General features: G+C 54.4%; 1 protein-coding gene across 1 annotated transcript in view; it reads right to left on the bottom strand.

Annotated features, from left to right (window-relative positions):
- LOC140389094 (uncharacterized) overlaps positions 1-23,980 on the bottom strand; it is a 47,751-nt gene extending 23,771 nt beyond the window's left edge. Inside the window, exon 1 of the mRNA XM_072473253.1 lies at positions 23,854-23,980. Within this exon, the coding sequence (XP_072329354.1) occupies positions 23,854-23,980 (127 nt within the window). The remainder of the gene's footprint in view (positions 1-23,853) is intronic.
- Positions 23,981-24,269: the final 289 nt, after the last annotated feature.

The raw sequence follows: 24,269 nt of genomic DNA, 5'->3' as shown, positions 1-24,269 counted from the left end.
TGTTGCAGGCAGGGCATTCCATGCCCTTACTACTTTCTGAGTAAAGAACCTGCCTCTGACATCTGTCCTATCTCTATCTCCCCTCAATTTAAAGCTATGTCCCCTCATCACCATCTGAGGAAAAAGGCTTTCATTGTCCACCCTATCTAATCCTCTGATCATCTTGTATGCCTCAATTAAGTCACGTCTTAACCTTCTCTCTAATGAAAACAGCCTTAAGTCCCTCAGCCTTTCCTCATAAGATCTTCCCTCCATACCAGGCAACATTCTGGTAAATCTCCTGTGCACCCTTTCCAATGCTTCCACATCCTTCCGATAATGCGGCGACCAGAACTGCACACAATATTCCAAATGCGGCCGCACCAGAGTTTTGTATAGCTGCAGCATGACCTCATGGCTCTGAAACTCAATCCCTCTACCAATAAAAGCTAACACACCGTACGCCTTCTTAACAACCCTCTCAACCTGGGTGGCAACTTTCAGGGATCTATATACATGGACACCGAGATCTTTCTGCTCATCCACACTACCAAGAATCCTACCATTAGCCCAGTACTCTGTATTCCTGTTGCTCCTTCCAAAATGAATCACCGCACACTTTTCTGCATTAAACTCCATTTGCCACCTCTCAGCCCAGCTCTGCAGCTGATCTATGTCCCTCTGTAACCTGCAACATCCTTCCCCACTGTCCACAACTCCACCGACTTTAGTGTCATCCGCAAATTTACTCACCCATCCTTCTACGCCCTCCTCCAGGTCATTTATAAAAATGACAAACAGCAGTGGCCCCAAAACAGGTCCTTGTGGTCCACCACTAGTAACTGGACTCCAGGTTGAACATTTCCAACCACCACCCTCTGTCTTCTTACAGCTAGCCAATTTCTGATCCAAACTGCTAAGTCACCCTGAATTCCATGCCTCCGTGTTTTCTGCAATAGCCTACCGTCGAGAACCATATACACCACATCAACTGTTTTACCCTCGTCCATCTGTTTGGTCACCTTCTCAAAGAACTCAATAAGATTTGTGAGGCACGACCTACCCATCACAAAACCGTGTTTACAGAATGGAGAGAGACAAAGAGTGAGAGATACAGGGACAGGCGTTCAGAGTGATGGGCAGTAAGAACGATACAGGCAGAGGCAGTCAGAAAGATAGTTAGTGTGAGATACACAGAGACAGGTAGTGGGAGCGGCAGGTAGTGAGGCAGATACAGAGACAGTCAGAGAGAGAGGGACTGAGAGAGACACAGATATAAATAGGTTGAGAGACAAGGTGTGAGAGAGATGCAGAGACAGGCAGTCAGATAGACAAGAGAGTGAGGGAGATACAGGGACAGAATTAGAGAGAAGTGGAGTAAAAGCAACATGGAGTCAGAGAGACAGGCAGTGCAAGATATGCAGAGACAGTCAGTGGAAGAAGCAGGTAGTGAGGCAGAGACAGGAAAAGGTAGTCAGAACGACAGGGCGTGCGATTGGTACAGTTACACAAGCAGATAGTGGGACAGGAGTGAGAGAGATGCAGGTGCAGGCAGTTGGGGAGACAGGTAGTAAGGGAGAGCTAGAGACAGATAGTCAGAGAGGTAGGGAGTGAAAGTAAAACAGGCAAAAAGAGAGACAAGGAATGAGCGAGAGAGACTAAGGCAGGCAGTCTGAGAGGCAGAGCATGAGAGCGAAAGACAGAGACATGTAATCAGTGAGACAGTGACTGAAAGAGAGACAGAGCTAGTCATACAAACAGTAAGACGTGAGACTGACAGTGAAAGGAAATGGACAAAGAATGATCGAGGGGCAGGCAGTCAATGAAATATGGAGCGAGAGACAGACATGCAGAGAGATAGAGAGAATGATAGACAAATAAAGTGAATGAGAGCGATCAGGCATGCAGAAATGGGGAAAGTTATTGTTTATTGTATGGGAATTCATTGCAGAACTAATGCTTCAGTTGTACAAGTAATTGGTGAGACCACATCTGAAATATTGTATACAGTACACGTTTCCTTAATTAAGGAAGATGTAAATGTGTTAGAAGCAGTTCACAGAATGTTCACGAGACTAATACCAGGAATGAGCGGATTATTTTATGAGGAACGGTTGGAGAGGTTAGGTTTGTACTGATGAGGGTTTAGAAGAATAAGAGGTGACTTGAATGGAATGTTTAACATCTTGAGGGCCATTGACAGAATGTGGAGAGCATGCTTCCTCTTTTGGGAGAATCTAGAATTAGTGATCACTGTTTAAAACAAAGGAGTCACTCATGTCAGACAGACATGAGGAGAATTAATTTTCTGTCAGAGGGTCGTGAATCTCTGGACCTCCCTTCCTCAAAAGGCAGTGGAAGAAGAATTTTGAACATTGTTCAGGCAGAGCTGGTTAGGTTCTTGATTAATCAGGAGTGAAAGGTTATTGGTGGTCGGCAGAAAAATTAGATTACAATCAGATCAGCCATCTTCTTATTCAATGACGAAGCAGGATCAAGGTGTCCTACTCCGGTTCCAAATTTGAATGTTTGTATGCACCGATGTTGTATGTCAAGTATGAAACAAAGAAGACTTTGGAACTCCATAGTCTTTAGTTGTTGCCGCACCCTTAAACAATGAGCTGTGTGAATTCCATAAATCACTTTGCAGTAACCTTGCCTAGGTCTGTCATAAATTAGGGATCCATCAGGGTCTTGGCACAGTTTGTAGTCCAGGTTCCAAAAGTCACATAATTTGTGGCAGCCAGATAAGCAGTTTATTTGCATGCAAACTGGAAAACTGTACTTACTGTTAGGTACCTGCCCACCCCAAACTCATGGCCCAGCTCCTGGCCACCGCCCCCCCTCTCCCCCATTAGTCTTCCAGCCCTGGCAGAAGCCCCCGGCCAGCGGCACAACTGTCATCCTACTATGGTGATGTTGGACACTTTTCGTACACCCCCACTTTCGCTCAGCAGCCACGGCACTTGTTTCCCGATTTTTAAAACCACAAGTGAAACTCGCCACCAGTAATTTCTCCTGACGGAGATGGAGCATCATCGGAATACCAGAGAATACTGGTCACGCCTGATAATGATATGCCAATAGCGTTTACTGTACATATGGAGTGCAATGCATTGAATGCACTGTTGAGGCACTAGAGCATGGCATTCTGTTACATACCTGGCGTCGGCCACGATTTTCGCTTCTGGCACGATTCTCCACCCAATTACCTTTCCTGATTCTGGCATTTGCAAATGGACATTCCCACCTGTGGTATCCCAGCACAACAGCAAAATGTCAAGACTGAAACATTTGCAACATCTTCAACCACAAATGCTGAGTGGATGATCCATCTCGGCCTCCTCTTGAGGTGCCCAGTATCGCAGATGCCAGTCTTCAGCCAACTCGATTCACTCCATGTGATATCAAGAAATGGCTGAAGGCATTGCAAAGGCTGGGGCACCTGACAATATTACAGCAATAGTACAATAGACATGTGCTCCAGGACTTGCCATGTTCCGACCCAAGCTGTTTCAGTATAGCTGCAACACTGGCATCTGTTCTACAATGTAGAAACTTACCCAGGTATGTCCTGTGCACAAAATGTGGGGCAAATCAAACTCAGCCAATTGCCGTCAAATTAGACTACTTTCAAGTAATTCAATGTGTCATTGACAGTGCTACCAAGTAGCCCTTAGCAATAACTTGCACACTGGGACTCAGTTTGGGTTCTTCCAAGGCCATTCATATACTGACTTCATTACAACCTTGGTGTAATCATGGAGAAAGAAACTGAACTCCAGAGGTGAGGTTAGGGGCCGGTTTAGCTCAGTGGGCTAGACGCTGGTTTGTAACGCAGAACAAAGCCAGCAGCGTGGGTTCAATACCCGTACCGGCTTACCTGAACAGGAATGTGGCCATGAGTAACTTCATATTTATGACAATAAAAGATTATTTTTATTAATAGATGGGAGTGACTGCCTTTGACATCAAGGCAGTATATGACATAAAGGAGCCCATGAAAAACTGAAGTCAATGGAAGCAGAGGGAAAACTCTCCACTGGTTGAAATCATACTTGCCACAAGGCAAACATAGAAACATAGGAAATAGGAGCAGGTGGAGGCCATTCGGTCCTTATAGTCTGATATACCATTCATTATGATCATGGCTGAATCATCCAACTCAATAGCCTGATCCCGCCTTCATGCTTTGATCCACTTTGCCCCACGTTCTATAACTAACTGCTTCTTAAATACATACGGCGGGATTCTCCATCAGCTGGCACCGAAATCGGGAAAGGCGAATGGGCGCAGAATCAGTTTTGGTGTCAAAATTGTGTTGAGTGCCGATTTCACGGCAAATCACAATTCTCCGGTGCCTCGGTAGCGGTGTCAATGTGCTCTAGACTGCACATGCAGCGAATGCTATTTGCGTATCATTAGTGGGCCTGACCCTGTATTCTCCAGGGCCTCCGCCATCCTCTGCCTCAATTGGGTGGAATTCCCAGTGACGAGGTTAACTTGTGCTTAGAAATTGGGAAACAGGAGCCGTGGCTAATGAGGGAGGGAGAGGATGTAGGATAAATTGCCCTTAGTGTCCAAAATTGCCTTTAGTGTTGGGTGGGTTTACTGGGTTATGGGGATAGGGTGGAGGTGTGGGCTTGGGTAGGGTGCTCTTACCAAGAGCTGGTGCAGACTCGATGGGCCGAATGGCCTCCTTTTGCACTGTAAATTCTATGATACGGAGAGGTGTCACCGCAGGTTGCTGATCCTGACACTGGCCGGGGACCCTGCCAGGGCCGGGGGTTGGGGGGAGGGTGTTGGGGGGACATGGGGTTAGGGTAACGCCCCCAAGTGACTGGGGTCATGTCCAAGCATGGACCGCCTTTCCTCTGGTCTACAAGGCAGCCATCATGCAGCGCATGCCACTGACCATCTAACTTGGGCCCTGATTCTGAAGAGTGCCACTAACCATATGGGTAACCGCACCCGACCACTCCAGCACCCCAGTCCAACCCCTGCACCCTACACTCTGCGATACCACCCCCCCCCCCCCCCCACAATCCAGCCAACACCTGCCGGTGGGTCATCACTCTGTCCAAGCAGGGCAGTGCCCACAGTAGCCCCTTTGTAAAATAGCAAATCTTGGTAGCCATGGAATACGCCCGTGGCCACCCAGAGGCCGGCCTTAATGGATGTACGCCAAAGAAAGGGAACTACCCCAGAGCGTTTGAGAACTGCCTGTGGAATCATTTTGATGGGGCTTATGGACCAGGTTTAAACCGACAAGAACTCCAAAAAACAAATAACACGAGATGGACTCATTCGTTAGTATCACATGTAGCCCAAGAGGGCCAGAAGCCTTGTGACTCTTTTGATCCTAATGTCTCAACATACACTGAGACCTGGGTCCTGCACCATTTAAAGTGAGCATGGGTAAGGGAAATTCAGGTTACAATCAACCCCCCAGCATTACAAAACCGCCTTGACCCAAATCAAGGGCAGACGACAGTCTGGAAAAAAGTGAAGGTGGACGGAGAGGGCCACGAGAGAAAGTACCTGCCCCTCCCTATCACGAAAGACCGGGAAATGACACGGGCCGTGGTCGACCCACAAATTGAGAAATCCAGCGCCACCAACCGGATCAGAAGCAGCGTCTAATGGCCGGTGTTACAATTGTGCCCAACTTGGTCATGTTGGCCGAGACTGCCGTGAGGCCAAACCTTATACACATAGCCATCAGAGAGCTCGCCAGTCCTTGTGGGAGCCTGGAGGAGCCCTGACGGCGCCAGTGAGCACCAAGGAAGGTTGTCGGAAATTCGGAGGCGTGCAGCCTCCCGACTCAACCTACTCCCGCTCACGGGAAGTGATCAATGATGGAGTCAGGCCTTTGCGGAGTGGGTCTGCATTGCCCACGCAATGAGGGAGGGCGCCCTTCAGTGAGTATTGGGGAAGAGACCATCCAGCGGAATTCCTGCGGGATATTGTAGGATACCGCACCACTGTTCAGATCAGCAGACCACTCCAAAATGAATTGCACACGCAAAGCAAAATCGTGTTGAGCGATTTCACCGCCCACTGTCGACAAGGTGCAGAAACTGACCTCGAGTTTAGACTGGGACACCAGGTTTATGACCATTACACTATTATGATTGATTTATCCCCAGGAGCCGAACACACCTCCGGCTCCGACCTCATGAGAAAGTGTATGTTTTCCTTTGACACAGTAGAGTCTAGTAGTTAGCAACTTGATGGAGCATTAGAAATATTACCCGATAAACCAGTGAGAAAATACACGGACAGAATTTGTACAGTCGGCGAACTCTGGGTTCAGGTCGACACAATGTCAGGCGATCTGGATATACAGCATATACCCCGGAATCTGGAGGTTCCCGTCCCAGCCTCCCCGAACAGGCGCCGGAATGTGGCGACTAGGGGCTTTTCACAGTAACTTCATGTGAAGCCTACTTATGACAAAAAGCGATTTTCATTTTCATTTTGAATTGAGAGCCATTTTCTGCCCTACACACATGATTCCGGCAGGATGTCAGGAGCGATCCGTATAGACGGGCTAGGCCCCAAGCCTCAGAAACAATATGGGTTTTTCCAAAGAAGCGGAAGAAAATGTGTCGAAAGTCATTAATAGATTATTAGGGCAGCGAGTCATACATCCGGAAGCCTGAACAAATTATTCACCTATCTGTCCAGTCAAGAAGCCAAATAGATCCTGACGCCTAACTAACGACTACGAAGAAATGAATAAAACAACCACTCTGAGCGCCCCGAAGGTTACGACCAGTCCGGAGATTTTAATAAAACAAGCTGCCGAAACCTGATACTTTCCTGTTTTAGACATCAGTAATGCATCTTGGTCCATTCCCTTAAAATGGGAATGATAATACAAATTTGCCTTCACCGTCCAGGATCAGCAGTACACCTGGACATGTTTACTGGAGGGATTTTACAACCCCCCCCCCCCCCCCCCTCCCACACACACACACACACACACACACACCCGCCCTCCACATTCCACCAATGATTATCAGAAGCACTCACGCGAATTTCTCCAAGCCGGAATGTTTAATTGAATATGTGTTCGAGTGCCTCCTCCAAACCGAAACGGAAGAGGAACACTTTGATCTCCAATGTGAATTGTTTGGCCTTCTCGAGACTAAAGGTTAACCCAAAAATATTCAGATCATGAAAACCCAGTCAATTCCTGAAACACTATGGTGACCTGCGGAAAGCGACAGGGAGAAAGGAAAACGAAAGAGAATATTCTGCACTTGCCCTTACCCCGTGATGTAAAATTCCTCAGATCATTTTGAGGATGGTTAGGAGACTGCCAACCCACATAGCTTGGCTTGCAAACAAAAGCTTCACCGTTGTCTGATCTGTGAAAAGAAACGCCCCTTGGAATTGGACTGAGCCGCCCGTTCAGGCCGTTAGTGAACAAATAAAACGTCATTGGCCCAGGTGCCCAATGCAGAATTGCCTTTTGCCATTGAAGTGGCTGCGACGGACGCCACCACCTTTCCGGTTCTACTTCAGGAAAGGCACTGGATACTGGGACCGGTTGCCTCTGCGTCCCGACTCTGGGGCGTCATTCTCCGACCCCCCGCCGGGTCGGAGAATGGCCGTTGGCCGCCGTGAATCCCGCCCCCGCCCCCGCCGAAGTCTCCGAAGGGAGAAAAGTCGGCGGGGCGTTAATGGCGCCGCTGCCGCGGAGAATGTCACGGGTCTGCGCAAGGCAGCCGATTTTCGGCCTGCCGATATTCTCCCTTCTGGATGGGCCGAAGTCCCGTCGACGTGATGACCGTTCACGTCGACGTGAATCAAATCTCCTTTTCATCGGCGTGACCTGGTGCTCCAGGCTCACGCCGACCAGCGTGGAGGTGAGTGACGGCCTGGGGGGTTGGCTCTGGGCAGGAAATGGCGTGGCCGCAGACTGATTGCGTGAGGAGAGGTGTGTCTCGGCTTGTGTGTGTGTGTGTGCGGCGGGGGGGGGGGGGGGTGGTTAGAGTAGGCTGGGCTCCGGGGGAGTGCCGGGAGGGGGTCCGTGCCGGGGTGGAGGTTGGGGGTTGTGGAGGGGGTCCGTGCCGGGGTGGAGGTTGGGGAGGGGGTCCGTGCCGGGGTGGAGGTTGGGGGGGGGTCCGTGCTGGGGTGGAGGTTGGGGGTTGGGGAGGGGGTCCGTGCCGGGGTGGAGGTTGGGGGGGGGGTCCGTGCTGGGGTGGAGGTTGGGGGTTGGGGAGGGGGTCCGTGCCGGGGTGGAGGTTGGGGGGGGGTCCGTGCTGGGGTGGAGGTTGGGGGTTGGGGAGGGGGTCCGTGCCGGGGTGGAGGTTGGGGAGGGGGTCCGTGCCGGGGTGGAGGTTGGGGGGGGTCCGTGCTGGGGTGGAGGTTGGGGGTTGGGGAGGGGGTCCGTGCCGGGGTGGAGGTTGGGGGGGGGTCCGTGCTGGGGTGGAGGTTGGGGGTTGGGGAGGGGGTCCGTGCCGGGGTGGAGGTTGGGGGGGGGTCCGTGCTGGGGTGGAGGTTGGGGGTTGGGGATTGGGTCCGTGCCGGGGTGGAGGTTGGGGGGGGGTCCGTGCTGGGGTGGAGGTTGGGGGTTGGGGAGGGGGTCCGTGCCGGGGTGGAGGTTGGGGGGGGTCCGTGCTGGGGTGGAGGTTGGGGGTTGGGGAGGGGGTCCGTGCCGGGGTGGAGGTTGGGGAGGGGGTCCGTGCCGGGGTGGAGGTTGGGGGGGGGTCCGTGCTGGGGTGGAGGTTGGGGGTTGGGGAGGGGGTCCGTGCCGGGGTGGAGGTTGGGGGGGGTCCGTGCTGGGGTGGAGGTTGGGGGTTGGGGAGGGGGTCCGTGCCGGGGTGGAGGTTGGGGAGGGGGTCCGTGCCGGGGTGGAGGTTGGGGAGGGGGTCCGTGCCGGGGTGGAGATTGGGGGGGGGTCCGTGCTGGGGTGGAGGTTGAGGGTTGGGGAGGGGGTCCGTTCCGGGGTGGGTGATGGGAGGGCAAATGAGTTGGTCCACCTGGCCAGGTGCCAGCCTCCAACAGTTGGACCCATGCGGTCCATGCCACCTGGCTGGGGGGAGGAGGGGATATGGGCAATGATGACATGTCGTCGTTCCCCTCGCCCCCACCAGGCCGTCATGTTTTCAGACCATCCAGCGATGTTGGCCGCCGTGGTGGCAGCCGCTCATGTCTATGTTGCCCTCGATGAGGAGGAGGAGGAGGAGGAGGAGGAGGAGGAGCATGCCAGAGAGGCGGCGCAGGCTGCCGCAGAGGGGCAGGCGGCAGCCGCCCAGGCTGGAGGGACACCTGACCGACAGGGCGAGGAGGGGGAGGAGGACGTCACGGCCCCACGGCAACGGAGGCACCCGAGGGCGCCCCGTGTGTACTGGCCCCGGCAGTCATACCAGGACCTCACGGACCGGGAATGCAGGAGGAGACTCCGGATGAGCCGGGAAACCGTGGCACACATCTGCCACCTGCTGGCACACCTGTCACCGCGTGGCACTGGCGGGGGACACCCTCTCCCCGTGTCCGTCAAGGTTACGGTGGCCCTGAACCTTTATGCAACGGGGTCATTCCAGGCACCGAGTGGGGACCTGTCCGGCATATCGCAGACATCGGTGCATCGGTGCATCCGGGCAGTGACAGATGCCCTTTATGCCATGGCGCACCGCTACATCCGCTTCCCCGTGGACCGGGCCAGCCAAGATGCCCGGGCCGTGGGCTTCTCTGCCATTGCCGGGTTCCCCATGGTCCAGGGCGCGATCGATGGGATGCACGTCGCCGTGCGGCCACCTGCAGATAACAGGGCCGTGTTCACTAATAGGAAGGGGACCTATTCGATGAACGTACAGGTGGTCTGCGACCACCGCATGATGATCCTGCACGTCTGCGCCCGTCACCCAGGCAGTGTACACGACTCATTCGTGTTGTCGCGGTCATCCATCCCCGGCATGTACGAGGGACGCCATCCCCGGCTGAGGGGCTGGTTGCTGGGCGACAGGGGCTACCCATTGCGATCGTGGCTGATGACGCCTATACGGAGGCCACACAATGAGGCGGAGAACCGCTACAATGATGCCCATGTAGCGACAAGGGGAGTGATCGAGAGGTGCTTTGGCGTGCTGAAGATGCGTTTCAGGTGCCTGGACCTCCAGTATCGGTCAGATCGGGTCGGCCGCATCATTGTGGTGTGCTGCGTCCTGCACAACATAGCCCAGCAGAGGGGCGATGTGCCGCAGGCAGAGGAGGGCGGAGTGGAGGAGCAGCAGGAAGAGGCCCAGTCCTCCCCAGATGAGGGGGATGGGGGCAATGGTCAGGGCAGTCGGGGTAGACACAGACGGGTGGCTGTCCACCGTTACCGGCTGGCCCAGCGGGCATGGGACAGACTGATAGACGCCCGCTTCACTGACTAGATGGGCGTGGGAATCGGGTAGTATGGCCACAGACCGCACACCATGACAACAGCCGACCACCCACACCCCCCACCCATCCACCCACCCAGCACCCTCACCCCCCTCCCCAACCCCACACACCCCACCCGCATGCACACCACCCCCCCACTCCCAATTGCCGATCCACCGGCGGCACAACGGGCCGGGCTCACCCAGTTGCGGGTGGACGCGTGTCTATCGCAGGCCATGGAGAATGATTTTTTTAAATAAATGTTTTATTGAAATTTTTTTCCCAAACAACAATTTTTCCCCTCTTACAAAGCAAACGCAACAATAACAATACAGAAATTTTAAACAATACACAAGTAACAAAACCCCTTTATCTTTGACCTAAACTAACCCCCCCCCCCCCTCTCCCCCCCTCCCCCCCCCCCCTGGGTTGCTGCTGCTGGCCATCTGTCTTCCCTCTAACGTTCCCCTAGGTAGTCGAGAAATGGCTGCCACCGCCTGGTGAACCCTTGAGCCGATCCTCTCAGGGCAAACTTTATCTGCTCCAGTTTAATAAACCCCGCCATATCATTTACCCAGGCCTCCAGTCCGGGGGGTTTCGCCTCCTTCCACATGAGTAGGATCCTGCGCCGGGCTACTAGGGACGCAAAGGCCACAACGTCGGCCTCTTTCGCCTCCTGCACTCCCGGCTCTTCCGCAACTCCAAATAGAGCTAACCCCCAGCCTGGTTTGACCCGGGCCTTCACCACCCGCGAAATCACTCCCGTCACTCCCTTCCAATACCCTTCCAGTGCCGGGCATGCCCAAAACATATGTGCGTGGTTTGCCGGGCTCCCGCCACACCTCCCACATTTGTCCTCCACTCCAAAGAACCTGCTCAATCTTGCTCCCGTTATGTGTGCTCTATGTAGCACCTTAAATTGAATCAGGCTAAGCCTGGCGCATGAGGAAGAGGAATTTACCCTGCTTAGGGCATCAGCCCACATACCCTCCTCTATCTCCTCCCCTAGCTCTTCTTCCCACTTTCCTTTTAGTTCGCCCACCGACTCCTCCCCCTCTTCCCTCATCTCTCGGTAAATCTCTGACACCTTGCCCTCTCCGACCCACACCCCTGAAAGCACCCTGTCCTGTATCCCCTGTGTCGGGAGCAACGGAAATTCCCTCACCTGTTGTCTAGTAAATGCCCTCACCTGCATATATCTCAAGAAATTTCCCCGGGGCAACTTATACTTTTCCTCCAATGCTCCCAAGCTCGCAAAAGTCCCATCTATAAATAAATCTCCCACCCTCCTAATTCCCAACTGGAACCAGCTCTGAAATCCTCCATCCATTCTTCCTGGGGCGAACCTATGGTTGTTCCTGATTGGGGACCCCACCAGGGCTCCCCGCACCCCTCTCTGTCGCCTCCACTGTCCCCAGATATTCAATGTTGCCGCCACCACCGGGTTTGTGGTAAACTTTTTAGGTGAGATCGGTAGCGGCGCCGTCACCAGCGCCTCTAAACTCGTCCCTTTACAGGACTTTCTCTCCAGTCTTTCCCACGCCGCTCCCTCACCCTCCATCATCCATTTACGTATCATTGCCACATTGGCGGCCCAATAGTAATCGCCCAAGTTCGGTAGTGCCAATCCTCCTCTGTCCCTACTACGCTGAAGGAACCCCCTCCTTACTCTCGGAACTTTCCCTGCCCACACGAAGCTCGTGATGCTCCTGTCTATTTTATTAAAAAAGGTCTTAGTGATTAGTATAGGGAGACATTGAAATACAAATAAGAACCTCGGGAGGACCATCATCTTAATTGCTTGCACCCTGCCCGCCAGCGATAGAGGCTGCATGTCCCACCTCTTGAAGTCCTCCTCCATTTGTTCTACCAACCGTGTCAGATTAAGTCTGTGCAAGGTTCCCCAGCTCCTAGCGATCTGAATCCCCAGGTATCGGAAGTTTCTTTCCACTTTCCTTAGAGGCAAGCCTTCTATCTCTCTACTCTGGTCCCCTGGATGTATCACAAATAATTCACTCTTCCCCATGTTTAGCCTATACCCCGAGAAATGTCCGAACCCCCTCAAAATTCGCATAACCTCTATCATTCCCCCCGCTGGGTCCGACACGTATAACAATAGGTCATCCGCATATAACGAGACTCGGTGTTCTTCTCCCCCTCTAATCACCCCTCTCCATTTCCTGGAGTCTCTCAATGCCATGGCCAGAGGTTCAATTGCCAACGCGAACAACAATGGAGACAGCGGGCATCCCTGTCTTGTTCCCCTATATAGTCGGAAATACTCCGATCTATGTCGACCTGTAACTACGCTTGCCGTTGGAGCCCCATAAAGAAGTCTAACCCAGCTAATAAACCCGTTCCCAAACCCAAACCTCCTTAACACTTCCCATAAATACTCCCACTCCACCCTATCAAATGCCTTCTCTGCGTCCATTGCCGCCACTATCTCTGCCTCCCCCTCCACTGGGGGCATCATTATCACCCCTAATAGTCGTCGCACGTTAACATTCAGTTGTCTCCCATTTACGAACCCTGTCTGGTCTTCGTGCACCACCCCCGGGACACAGTCCTCTATCCTCGATGCCAGTACCTTTGCCAACAATTTGGCGTCCACGTTCAACAATGAAATGGGTCTATAGGACCCGCACTGCAACGGATCTTTATCCCTCTTCAAAATTAACGATATCGTCGCCTCCGACATCGTCGGGGGTAGAGTCCCCCCTTTCCTGGCCTCATTGAACGTCCTCACCATCAACGGGGCCAAATAGTCCACATATTTTCTGTAATACTCCACCGGGAACCCGTCTGGTCCTGGGGCCTTCCCTGCTTGCATGCTTCCCAGTCCCTTAATAACCTCGTCCACCCCAATTGGTGCCCCCAGGCCTACCACCCCCCGCTCCTCCACTTTCGGGAACCTCAATTGGTCCAGGAACTGCCGCATCCCCTCCTCTCCCTCTGGGAGTTGAGACCTATACAGTTCCTCATAGAAGGTCTTGAACACCTCATTTATCTTTCCTGCCCTTCGCACCGTGTCTCCCCTTTCGTCTCTAATTCCTCCTATCTCCCTCGCTGCTGCCCTCTTTCGCAATTGATGAGCCAACAGGCGACTCGCCTTTTCCCCATATTCATACCTCCTCCCCTGTGCCTTCCTCCACAGTACCTCCGCCTTTCTGGTGGTCAGAAGGTCAAATTCCGTCTGGAGTCGTCTCCTCTCCCTGTACAATTCCTCCTCCGGGGTCTCTGCAAATTCCCTATCCACCCTTAAAATCTCCCCCAGTAATCTTTCCCTTTCCTTGGCCTCTGTTTTCCTTTTGTGGGCCCCAATGGAGATCAGCTCTCCTCTGACCACCGCTTTTAGTGCTTCCCATACCACTCCCACAGGGACCTCGCCGTCGTCATTGACCTCCAGATATCTCTCAATACACCCCCGCACTCTTGCACACACTCCCTCATCCGCCATCAGTCCCACATCTAATCGCCAGAGTGTTCTCTGCTCCCTTTCCTCTCCTAATTCCAGGTCCACCCAATGTGGGGCATGATCCGAAACCGCTATGGCTGAGTACTCAGCTTCTTCCACCCTAGAGATCAACGACCTTCCCAAAACAAAAAAATCTATCCGGGAGTACACTTTATGGACATGGGAGAAGAAGGAAAACTCCCTAGCCCTAGGTCTAAGAAATCGCCATGGATCCACTCCCCCCATTTGGTCCATAAACCCCTTAAGTACCTTGGCCGCTGCCGGCCTTCTTCCGGTCCTTGAGCTGGATCTATCTAGCCCCGGGTCCAGCACCGTATTAAAGTCCCCTCCTAAAATCAAGTTTCCTACCTCCAGGTCCGGTATACGCCCCAGCATCCGTCTCATAAATCCCGCATCGTCCCAGTTTGGGGCATACACGTTAACCAACACGACCTCCATTCCCTCCAGCCTGCCACTCACCATTACATATCTACCTCCGCTATCTGCTACGATGTTCTTTGCTTCAAATGCGACCTGTTTCCCCACCAAAATGGCCACCCCTCTATTCTTTGCGTCCAGTCCTGAGTGGAACACCTGTCCCACCCATCCTTTCCTTAGCCTAACTTGGTCCGCCACCTTTAGGTGCGTCTCTTGGAGCATAACCACGTCTGCCCTTAGTCCTTTCAAATGCGCGAGCACTCTGGCCCTTTTTATCGGTCCGTTCAGGCCTCTCACGTTCCACGTGATCAGCCTCACTAGGGGGCTACCTGCCCCCCTCCCGTGTCGACTAGCCATTACCTTCTCTAGGCCAGTCCCATATCCCGCCTCCGCGCTCCCGCTCACTCCCCCAGCGTCGCACACCATCCCCGCCCACCCACTCTTTAGCCATTTCCTTTTGGATTTCACCAGCAGCAACCCAGTTGTCCCCCCCCCTCCCCCTCCCTCCCCCCCTCCCCGCTAGATCTCTTTCTAGCATGATTGCTCCCCCCATATTACTTCCGTAAGTCAGCTGACTTCAACTGACCCCGGCTACTCCTGCTCACTCCTCGACCCCCCCCATGTGGGGAACTCCCATCCGCCTTGCGCCTGTCTTCCCGCCTTATTCTTTCTGGTGCGGGAACATCCCTTTACCTGACCCGCCTCTTATGGCACAGCTCCCTTTCCCCTCCCCCTCCCCTTCCCCATTCTCCAACTATGTCCCGTCTTTCCCCCCTCACCGGCGCCCACATTTCCCCAATGTCTCCCCCCTTCCCTGTTTACTTCTCAATTAACTTCCACCGTAACATTAACAATAACATTTCCTGCAGCATCAGTCCCTCAGTTCCGATCCAATTTCTCTTCTTTGATGAAGGTCCATGCTTCCTCCGCCGTCTCGAAATAATGGTGTCTCTCCTGATACGTGACCCATAGTCTTGCCGGCTGCAGCATCCCGAACTTCACCTTCCTTTTATGCAACACCTCTTTGGCTCGGTTGAAGCTCGCCCTCCTTCTCGCCACCTCCGCACTCCAATCCTGGTATACCCGTACCACTGCATTCTCCCATCTGCTACTCCGCACCTTTTTAGCCCATCTCAGGACCTCTTCTCTATCCTTAAGGCGGTAAAATCGCACGATTATCGCCCTGGGTGGTTCTCCCGCTTTTGGTCTTCTCGCCGGAATCCGATTTGCCCACTCCACCTCCAAGGGGCCCGTAGGGGCCTCAGCACCCATCAGTGAGCTCAGCATCATACTTGCGTACGCTCCACAGTCCACTCCTTCCACACCCTCAGGGAGACCCAGTATCCGAAGGTTCTTCCTTCGCGCTCCATTTTCTAGGGCTTCGATCCTTTCAGTACACTTTTTATGAAGTGCCTCGTGCGTCTGTGTCTTAACCGCCAGGCCCAGGATCTCGTCCTCAATATCTGTCACCTTCTGCTCCACCACACGGAGCTCTGTCTCCTGGGTCTTTAATGTCTCCTTGAGCCCCTCAATTGCCTGTAGCAACGGGGTCAGCACCTCCCTCTTCAGCAGCTCCACGCACCGTCTCACAATTTCATCCTGCTCAGGCCCCCATGTCGCCTGCGCTTTCTCTGCCGCCATCTTGTACTTCTCTCTTTCTGACCCTTTGGTCGACGATTCCTCGCGCTGCAGCCGCCGCCGCCGTTTTTTTCCTCCTTCGTTTGGGGGGGACTCCCTTCTCACACGCCCCACACCGGGTTGCGTCGTCGAAAAATTCCCCGTTGGGGCTCTTAAAAGAGCCCGAAGGTCCGTCGGAGCTGGAGCCGCCGAAGCGTGCGGCTAGCTAGGCATCACCGCAACCGGAAGTCCCTTCAGTGGCCTTGATGAGGTCTTTTCACAGTTGTTCCCTCTGCTGCTAGAATTCACTTTTGATACAGGCCCTCAGGTCAGCTTGCAGCTTTAAGCTTGCCCTTCCCCCGCCTGCATGCTGGAAGAGGCCCTGTTTATCCTGCAGTTGCAGCCAAATCTTTTACTGTTTCTGCGTGTGTCTGGCAACCAAGAGACATACCCTTCCTGGAGGACACTGTCGGGGGAATATTGCAGCTTCTTCCCACACCGGGAAATGTCAAACAAATGCCGTGGGGGCCCTGTAAAAGAGCCCAAAAGTCCGTTCCAAGCAGGAGCTGCCGAATATGCGACCTAGCTCTGCATAGCCGCACCCGGAAGTCCCCGCCATGGAGAATGATGACAACCCGCCTCCGATGAGCTCCTGGCTCTACATCGTTGGACTATGTCTGACCCATGGCCACAGTACCACCATCCACCCGGACCATCCCTGCATGCGGCTGTGACACTGCAGCGCACGGTCCCGTCCTCTGCCCGGGGGATGTTGATGGCGGCCCAGGGGGAAGGGGGCAGACTCACCTGGGGCTGAGGTAAGACCACCCCTCACACACACACTTGCGCTCAACGTACATGACACCCCCGCACACTTTGGACAGAGCACAAAGGCAGCTTCGGTAGGTGTAACATTGACTTTAATAACCAAAGGAGTTCATGCACGTGCCCTAGCGCCTAAAACTCATCTGTGCCCTGCACCCGTGCCAACTTACTCAGTGTCTAATTGTTTGGCCTTACGGGCCCTTTGACTACGTCTACGTGGTTCCCCAGACGGTACAGCAGAACTGGAGGTGGACTCCTGTGATTCCTGCCCTCTGACACTGGATCCCTTTGGCGGCCGTTTCCTGGGGCGTCCTGGCCTAGATGGGCCAGGCTGCGGCCCGGGCGACTGGGATGGCGAGCTGCCAGCCTGTCCTGCCCGTTGCCCACCCGATGCACCTGGGACGGAAGGGGGGGAGTCCGAGGTGTCGCGGTGTACCGGGACCTCCCCTACAGAGGGAGCCGGGACGGACCACACCACCTCCTCCTCCCTCGGGGTGCCCGATGGCCCCCAGGCCTCTACATGGGTGGGGGATGCGAACGGACTGGCCATCCGACGCGCCCCCGACATCTGGCGCTGCCAGTCCTGGAGGCCCGTGCTGGTATCGACAGGGGTCTGCAGGTTTGCAGCCATGGAGCCCAGGGGGTTGTCGAACCCTGTCTGCGACAGTGCGACGCCAGCTCGCACATGGCCACTGGCGCCGATGCCCTCAGCGATGGCCTGCTGAGACTGGGCCATGGCCTGCAGAGACTGGGCCATGGCCTGCAGAGACTGGGCTATGGCCTGCTGAGACTGGGCCATGGCCTGCTGAGACTGGGCCATGGCCTGCTGAGACTGGGCTATGGCGTGCTGAGACTGGGCTATGGCGTTGAGCGCCTCTGCCATCTGGCGCTGGCACTGGCTCATGGCCTCCTGTGAGAGGGCAGCCATTTCCTGGGCCACAGACGCCGCCTGCACGGAAGGCCCCAGGCCTCGCAAACCGTTCCCCATGTCTGACACCGTCGCACCCATTGCCTCCACCGCGGACGCCACCCGTGCGGTGTCAGCCTGGGTGGCACGCATGACCGGGACCACTCCCAGCTCCTGGACGCGGGTGGACTCCTCCACCTGCGACCGCAGCCGCCGCAAGCCACCCGTCACCCTATTCGCTCGTCTCCGTGTCGGTGGTTGCATCGGATCTATGTGTGGGTGTGGTAACTGCAGGAACCCAGGATCCATCTGGGCGGCAGATGTTCGCTTGGCCTGGGCTGCCCTCCGACCGCCCGGTCCCTCTGCTGCTCCTACCTCCACCTGCTGTACCGGGACGGCTGTGTTGTGCGCACCAGTGAGTGTACCAGACGCCTCATCACTAATGTGCCCAACCGTGGTGAGTGTTTCGGCAATGGTGGAGGGTGTTGGTGACAGCAGTGGCGTTGTGTCGTGCTCTTCGTCCCACTCTGAGTCCATGGCACTTTGGGGTGGGGGTTCGTCTCCACCCATCCACTCTGAGTCACTGTCCGGTATTTCGTCTTCCCGGGTAGGGGTGTCCTGGGTAGTGCTGTCCCGGGTAGTGCTGTCCCGGGTAGTGCTGTCCCGGGTAGTGGTGTCCCGGGTAGGGGTGTCCTGGGTAGTGGTGTCCCGGGTAGGGGTGTCCTGGATAGTGGTGTCTTGGGTAGTGGTGTCCTGGCTCGGATGTGACGGGGGCCTGTGGCTGCCCCCCTCATCGCTGGGTGGTCGCTCCCGCACGTGACGGGGGTGTCGTCTCCCTGTTGCTCCAGGTCTCTCCGTCTCCCGTGGTCTCCGAGGGGCATCCTGCGGGCGTCGCATGCTGGAGGGTTCGGGTCTCTCCGTCTCCCGTGGTCTCCGAGGGGCATCCTGCGGGCGTCGCATGCTGGAGGGTTCGGGTCTCTCCGTCTCCCGTGGTCTCCGAGGGGCATCCTGCGGGCGTCGCATGCTGGAGGGTGCGGGTCTCTCCGTCTCCCGTGGTCTCCGAGGGGCATCCTGCGGGCGTCGCATGCTGGAGGGTGCGGGTCTCTCCGTCTCCCGTGGTCTCCGAGGGGCATCCTGCGGGCGGTCTGCATCTGCGGGGATGGGTGCCTGGACGTTTGGTCCTGCGATACACAATGAAGCATGCATGGTTAGACATCAGGCAGTGATCAGGTGATACGGGAGAGGGGGATATAGGGGAGGGGGGATATGGGGACGGGCTGTTGGTGGCTCACTTGCTCGTGGGGCCCCGACCTCTGCATCAGCAACCTCCCGGTCCTCAGGTCCGCCAGCCAGTTCCAGGGCCCTTTCCTCGTGTACGGTCAGTGGCCTCTCATCAGCGGGCCCTCCTCCAGTCCTCACATGCTCCCTATTGTTGTGTGCGCGCTTCTCCTGGGGGGGGGGGGTGGTGGCAGGGGTAAAAGGCAACAGTGTTAGGCAGGTATATGAATGCACGCCATCGGTTGCGCGTGCATTGCAGAGGTTAAGGTTAGGGCTGGATTCACTTGGGGATATGGGGGATATGGGGGAGGGGGGGATATGGGGGAGGGGGGATATGGGGGATATGTGGGAGGGGGGATATGGGGATATGGGGGAGGGGAAATATGGGGGATATGGTGGAGGGGGGATATGGGGGATATGGGGGAGAGGGGATATTGGGGATATGGGGGATATGTGGGAGGGGGGATATGGGGGATATGGGGGAGGGGAAATATGGGGGATATGGTGGAGGGGGGATATGGGGGATATGGGGGAGAGGGGATATGGGGAATATGGGGGAGGGGGGATATGGGGGAGGGGGGAATATGGGGGATATGGGGGAGGGGGGATATGGGGGAGGGGGGATATGGGGGAGGAGGGAATATGGGGGATATGGGGAGGGGGGATATGGGGGATATGGGGGAGGGGGGATATGGGGGAGAGGGGATATTGGGGATATGGGGGAGGGGGGGATATGGGGGATATGTGGGAGGGGGGATATGGGGGATATGGGGGAGGGGAAATATGGGGGATATGGTGGAGAGGGGATATGGGGGATATGGGGGAGAGGGGATATGGGGAATATGGGGGAGGGGGGATATGGGGGAGGGGGGAATATGGGGGATATGGGGGAGGGGGGATATGGGGGAGGGGGGGATATGGGGGAGGAGGGAATATGGGGGATATGGGGAGGGGGGATATGGGGGATATGGGGGAGGGGGGATATGGGGGATATGGGGGAGGGGGGATATGTGGGAGGGGGATATGGGGGAGGGGGGGATATGGGGAATATGGGGGAGGGGGGATATGGGGGATATGGGGGAGGGGGGATATGGGGGAGGGGGAATATGGGGGATATGGGGGAGGGGGGATATGGGGGATATGGGGGATATGGGGGAGGGGGGATATGGGGGAGGGGGGATATGGGGGATATGGGGGAGGGGGGATATGGGGGAGGGGGGAATATGGGGGATATGGGGGAGGGGGGATATGGGGGATATGGGGGATATGGGGAGGGGGGGATATGGGGGAGGGGGGATATGGGGGATATGGGGGAGGGGGGATATGGGGGAGGGGGGATATGGGGGAGGGGGGGATATGGGGGAGGGGGGATATGGGGGATATGGGGGAGGGGGGGATATGGGGGAGGGGGGGATATGGGGGAGGGGGGGATTTGGGGGAGAGGGGATATGGGGGATATGGGGGACGCTCACCCTGCCTGCTCTGACGAGGTCGTTCACCTTCTTGTGGCACTGGGTGCCTGTCCGTGGTGTTAGGGCCACAGCGGTGACGGCCTCTGCCACCTCCCTCCACAGACGCCGGCTGTGGCGTGGGGCAACTCTGCGGCCGTGCCCGGGATACAGGGCGTCCCTCCTCTGCTCCACCGCATCCAGGAGCGCCTCCACATCGCGTGACTCGAACCTCGGGGCTGAGCGACGGCCAGCCATCAAGTCGGGTGTTGCGGTTGGCTGTTCCGGTCGGGTGGGGGGGAGCAGCGCGGCCTTATGAGCCGTCACGCCGTGCAGCGCGTATGACGCTGCACGGCGTGAACCACTGCGCAAGCGCGGATCCCGTTACGTCGCTGCTATCCCATTTCGGGCCGCAGACTATCGGCCCATTTTTATGACGTGACGCAAGTGGGATTTGCGCCGTTTTTTGCGCCGATCGGCGGAGTTTCCGCCGATAACGGAGAATTTCGCCCCTGAAGTATGGTAGAACAAGCACTTCAGCCGTGTGGGCGCCACCTACTGGCAGTCTTTTGGGTAATCCGAAATGTTATGTGTATTATTGGCTGTCATCCACTAACTATTTCAACGGAACTCACGTCCCTCCAAGTATTATTAGGTGGATAAATAAAAGATGGAACTATTAGTCAGAATAGCAGAGCCCGATGGACTTTAATGTTACAAGGGAAGGAGATGAACGTTAAAATGACTAAAACACCCATTTTCCTGGTTATAACATCAGTTATAACGGGGAACCGCATGGCTCCCAGCTGGTGGCAGCATCCACTCCCAAGGGACAGCTTGTGCCTAAACAAAAGGGGGAAGTAGGGGGTCATGCCCAAAGGCACAGCAGAAACGAATGAACAACAGACAGCCACAAAACAGAACATTATTTTTTGTTTTCAAGTTCTCGACGGTTGAAGACGGAGTGTGAAAGACGGGATGTGCCATTGATATGGAAATAAATCATAGACAGGTGCTGGAGGAAATAGCTTTGACTTTATCCAGTACCATGTGCGCTCAGAGTGCCCGATTAACATAGATTAACATAGAATTTACAGTGCAGAAGGAGGCCATTCAGCCCATCGAGACTGCACCGGCTCTTGGAAAGAATACCCTACCCAAGGTCAACACCGCCTCCCGATCCCCCTCACACAGTAACCCCACCCAACACTAAGGGCAATTTTGGACACTGAGGGCAATTTATCATGGCCAATCCACCTAACCGGCACATCTTTGGACTGTGGGAGGAAACTGGAGCACACCGAGGAAACCCACGCACACACGGGGAGGATGTGCAGACTCCGCAGAGACAGTGACCCAAGCCGGAATCGAACCTGGGACCCTGGAGCTGTGAAGCAATTGTGCTATCCACAATACTACCGTGCTGCCCCAATTAACAGCATTAGAATATAGAATATACAGTCACCCATTTGGAATATTTCCCCCCCACCGCTTGCCATTTATTCCGGCAGCCCGCATATGTGGAGTAGCCTGACAGTCGTTTTCCCGACATGGGAAGCAAAAGGATTTGTTCAACTGACGGAAAGTCTCTCCCATCAGCCCCATTGTTAAAATACATGATCCAGAAAACCCAAGGAAAACAATGCGGGGTAAATAAGGCAAAGGCTCACCACCGATCTCCCCAGCAGGCAATATAAAACATAGATAATTTAGCTACGCAAAGCCCCAGCGAACGCACTCCTTGGGAATCCCTAATGACAGAGGACATCCGTGCTGTCCGGGTATGTCAGACTAAAGCTGAGGATGTTATTCAATCCCAAGGCCAAGATGAATATTTGAAACAGATTAGGGAGGATACGACCCATTCCCATCGTCAAACAATTAGTGGGGAAACAAGCTAAAAGTCAAGGACGAGCTCGTTCTTAAAGGCGGACGATGGGTGCTACCAACCCCAGACCTTAACCAGGTGATTTGCCATTGCCAAGACGTTCGGATTCATCAGGGAATAGAAACTATTGGGAAGAATTTCAAAACCAAGTTGGTGGCCAAAGTTGGACGAAGATATACATTATATGGTAAATTGCTTGATATGTGTACAAAAGGACCCCGATCGATATGCTAAGAAAGGAGAGCTCAGACCCCTAGAGGATCACTGGCCGAATTTGCAAATCGATTCTGTGGGACCACTGCCACCATTTAAAAGCGGGTACAAGTATATCCTAGTAATCATTGATACTTTGAGAAATGGGGAGAATCTTTCCTCGCAATAACCAACACCGCAAAGGTGACTTCCGATACACTGGTATAGCATGTGTTCAACCGATGGGACCTTCCCCACGTGTAGTGTCCGAACAAGTCCGTACTTGGCTGCCCAGATCATGCAAAACGTCATTACCTTACTCGGATTAAGCCATAAAAAATTCACACTGCGTACCATCCACAGGCCAGTGGAATCGTGGAATAAATGAATCGAACGTGAAAACCAGGATACGGAAAAGAGTGCAACAACATATCCGCACTTGGAATGGGCGGGCACGGTAGCGCAGTGGCTAGCACTGCGGCTTCACAGCGCCAGGGTACCAAGTTCGACTCCCGGCTTGGGTCACTGTCTGCACGTTCTACCCGTGTCTGCGTGGGTTTCTTCCCGGTGCTCCGGGTTGCTCCCACAAGTCACCGAAAGACGTGTTATTAGGTGAATTGAGCATTCTGAAGTTTCCCTATGTGTACCCGAACAGGCGCCGGAATGTGGCGACTAGGGGCGTTTCACAGTAACTTCATTGCCGTGTTAATGTAAGTCTACTTGTGACAATAAAGAATATTGTGTAGACGCCTTTTGACCTAATGTATGCAGGGGTTCTGTATCCGGAGCGACTGGATCCAATCCACATGCCTTGATGCCAGGGTGATCCATGAAAGGAATAGAGACCCTAACGGGGCTCAACCTTTCAGAACCAGAATTGTCAGCAATCAGTCACAAGAAAACAGATAGTGAACAATGTGCAAGCAACACAATTGATAGGGCAGAACAAGTAAAGGAGTAAGATTCATGACGATGGAAAATTTGCAGCAGTAGAAGATGAGGTGGGACAAAAGTCATGAAAGAGGTTTACAAACCTGGAGCCTTCTTATCCCCAAAGTACCACGCTCCTTACTCAATGGTGGATAAAGTTAGCCCGTCTGTCTCAGGGTATATTGGACAACGGGGAAATGGGATGGTGCCACGTCAATCAGTTAAAAGTGTCCGGTGCACCGGCCGATTGGCTATGCTAACTTGCCCTTAGTGTTCAAAAAGGTTCGATGGGCTTATGGGCATAGGTTGGGGGTGTGATGAGGTATGTGATGTTGGATGCTGGTGAGGTACAAAGAGACACACCTCTTGTGCAAGCTCCAGTACCAGTCGTTACAGATGTGCCCCTACAAGCACCAGCAGCTGCATCAGTTCTGGGTATGAACCATGGAACCCCGCTACCCTCTCTGCAATGGAGAAGGAAGCATGCGCTCAGAATATTGTTATTCGCACTGACCTGGACAAGTCTTTTGAACAACGGAAGTTTGAATCCTAAGAACGTTGACATCAATCTCAGTCAGATTAATCGGTGAAGTAAGAAATGTCCTCATGAAAACGATCTGAGCTGTAAATAAACTGTACATGGTAGCTGGTACAACCTCGATCCACACAGATCTGAAGCATAATTGCCAAACTATCAATTGGAAATTAAATTTGCTGACCCTGAACTACATGACTATCCAGACCCCCGACGTTGTGACAATTCTGCTGGCTGTGTTTATTCCCAACTCTGCCAATGGATCAAGTGAGAAAGGAAACAATTGTTGGCCTGTACGTCTTCACATTAAACCAGACACTGATTCAGTATGCGTGAGATCTAAGGATCCTCCTGTTTAATCCTTGTCTATTCACTTTTCCTCCTTTTAATTTCAT

Source organism: Scyliorhinus torazame, chromosome 14, assembly GCF_047496885.1.
Source record: "Scyliorhinus torazame isolate Kashiwa2021f chromosome 14, sScyTor2.1, whole genome shotgun sequence".
NCBI lineage: Eukaryota > Metazoa > Chordata > Chondrichthyes > Carcharhiniformes > Scyliorhinidae > Scyliorhinus > Scyliorhinus torazame.
The sequence above is the reverse complement of the archived record's forward strand: the minus strand, read 5'-3'. Positions and strand labels throughout refer to the sequence as shown.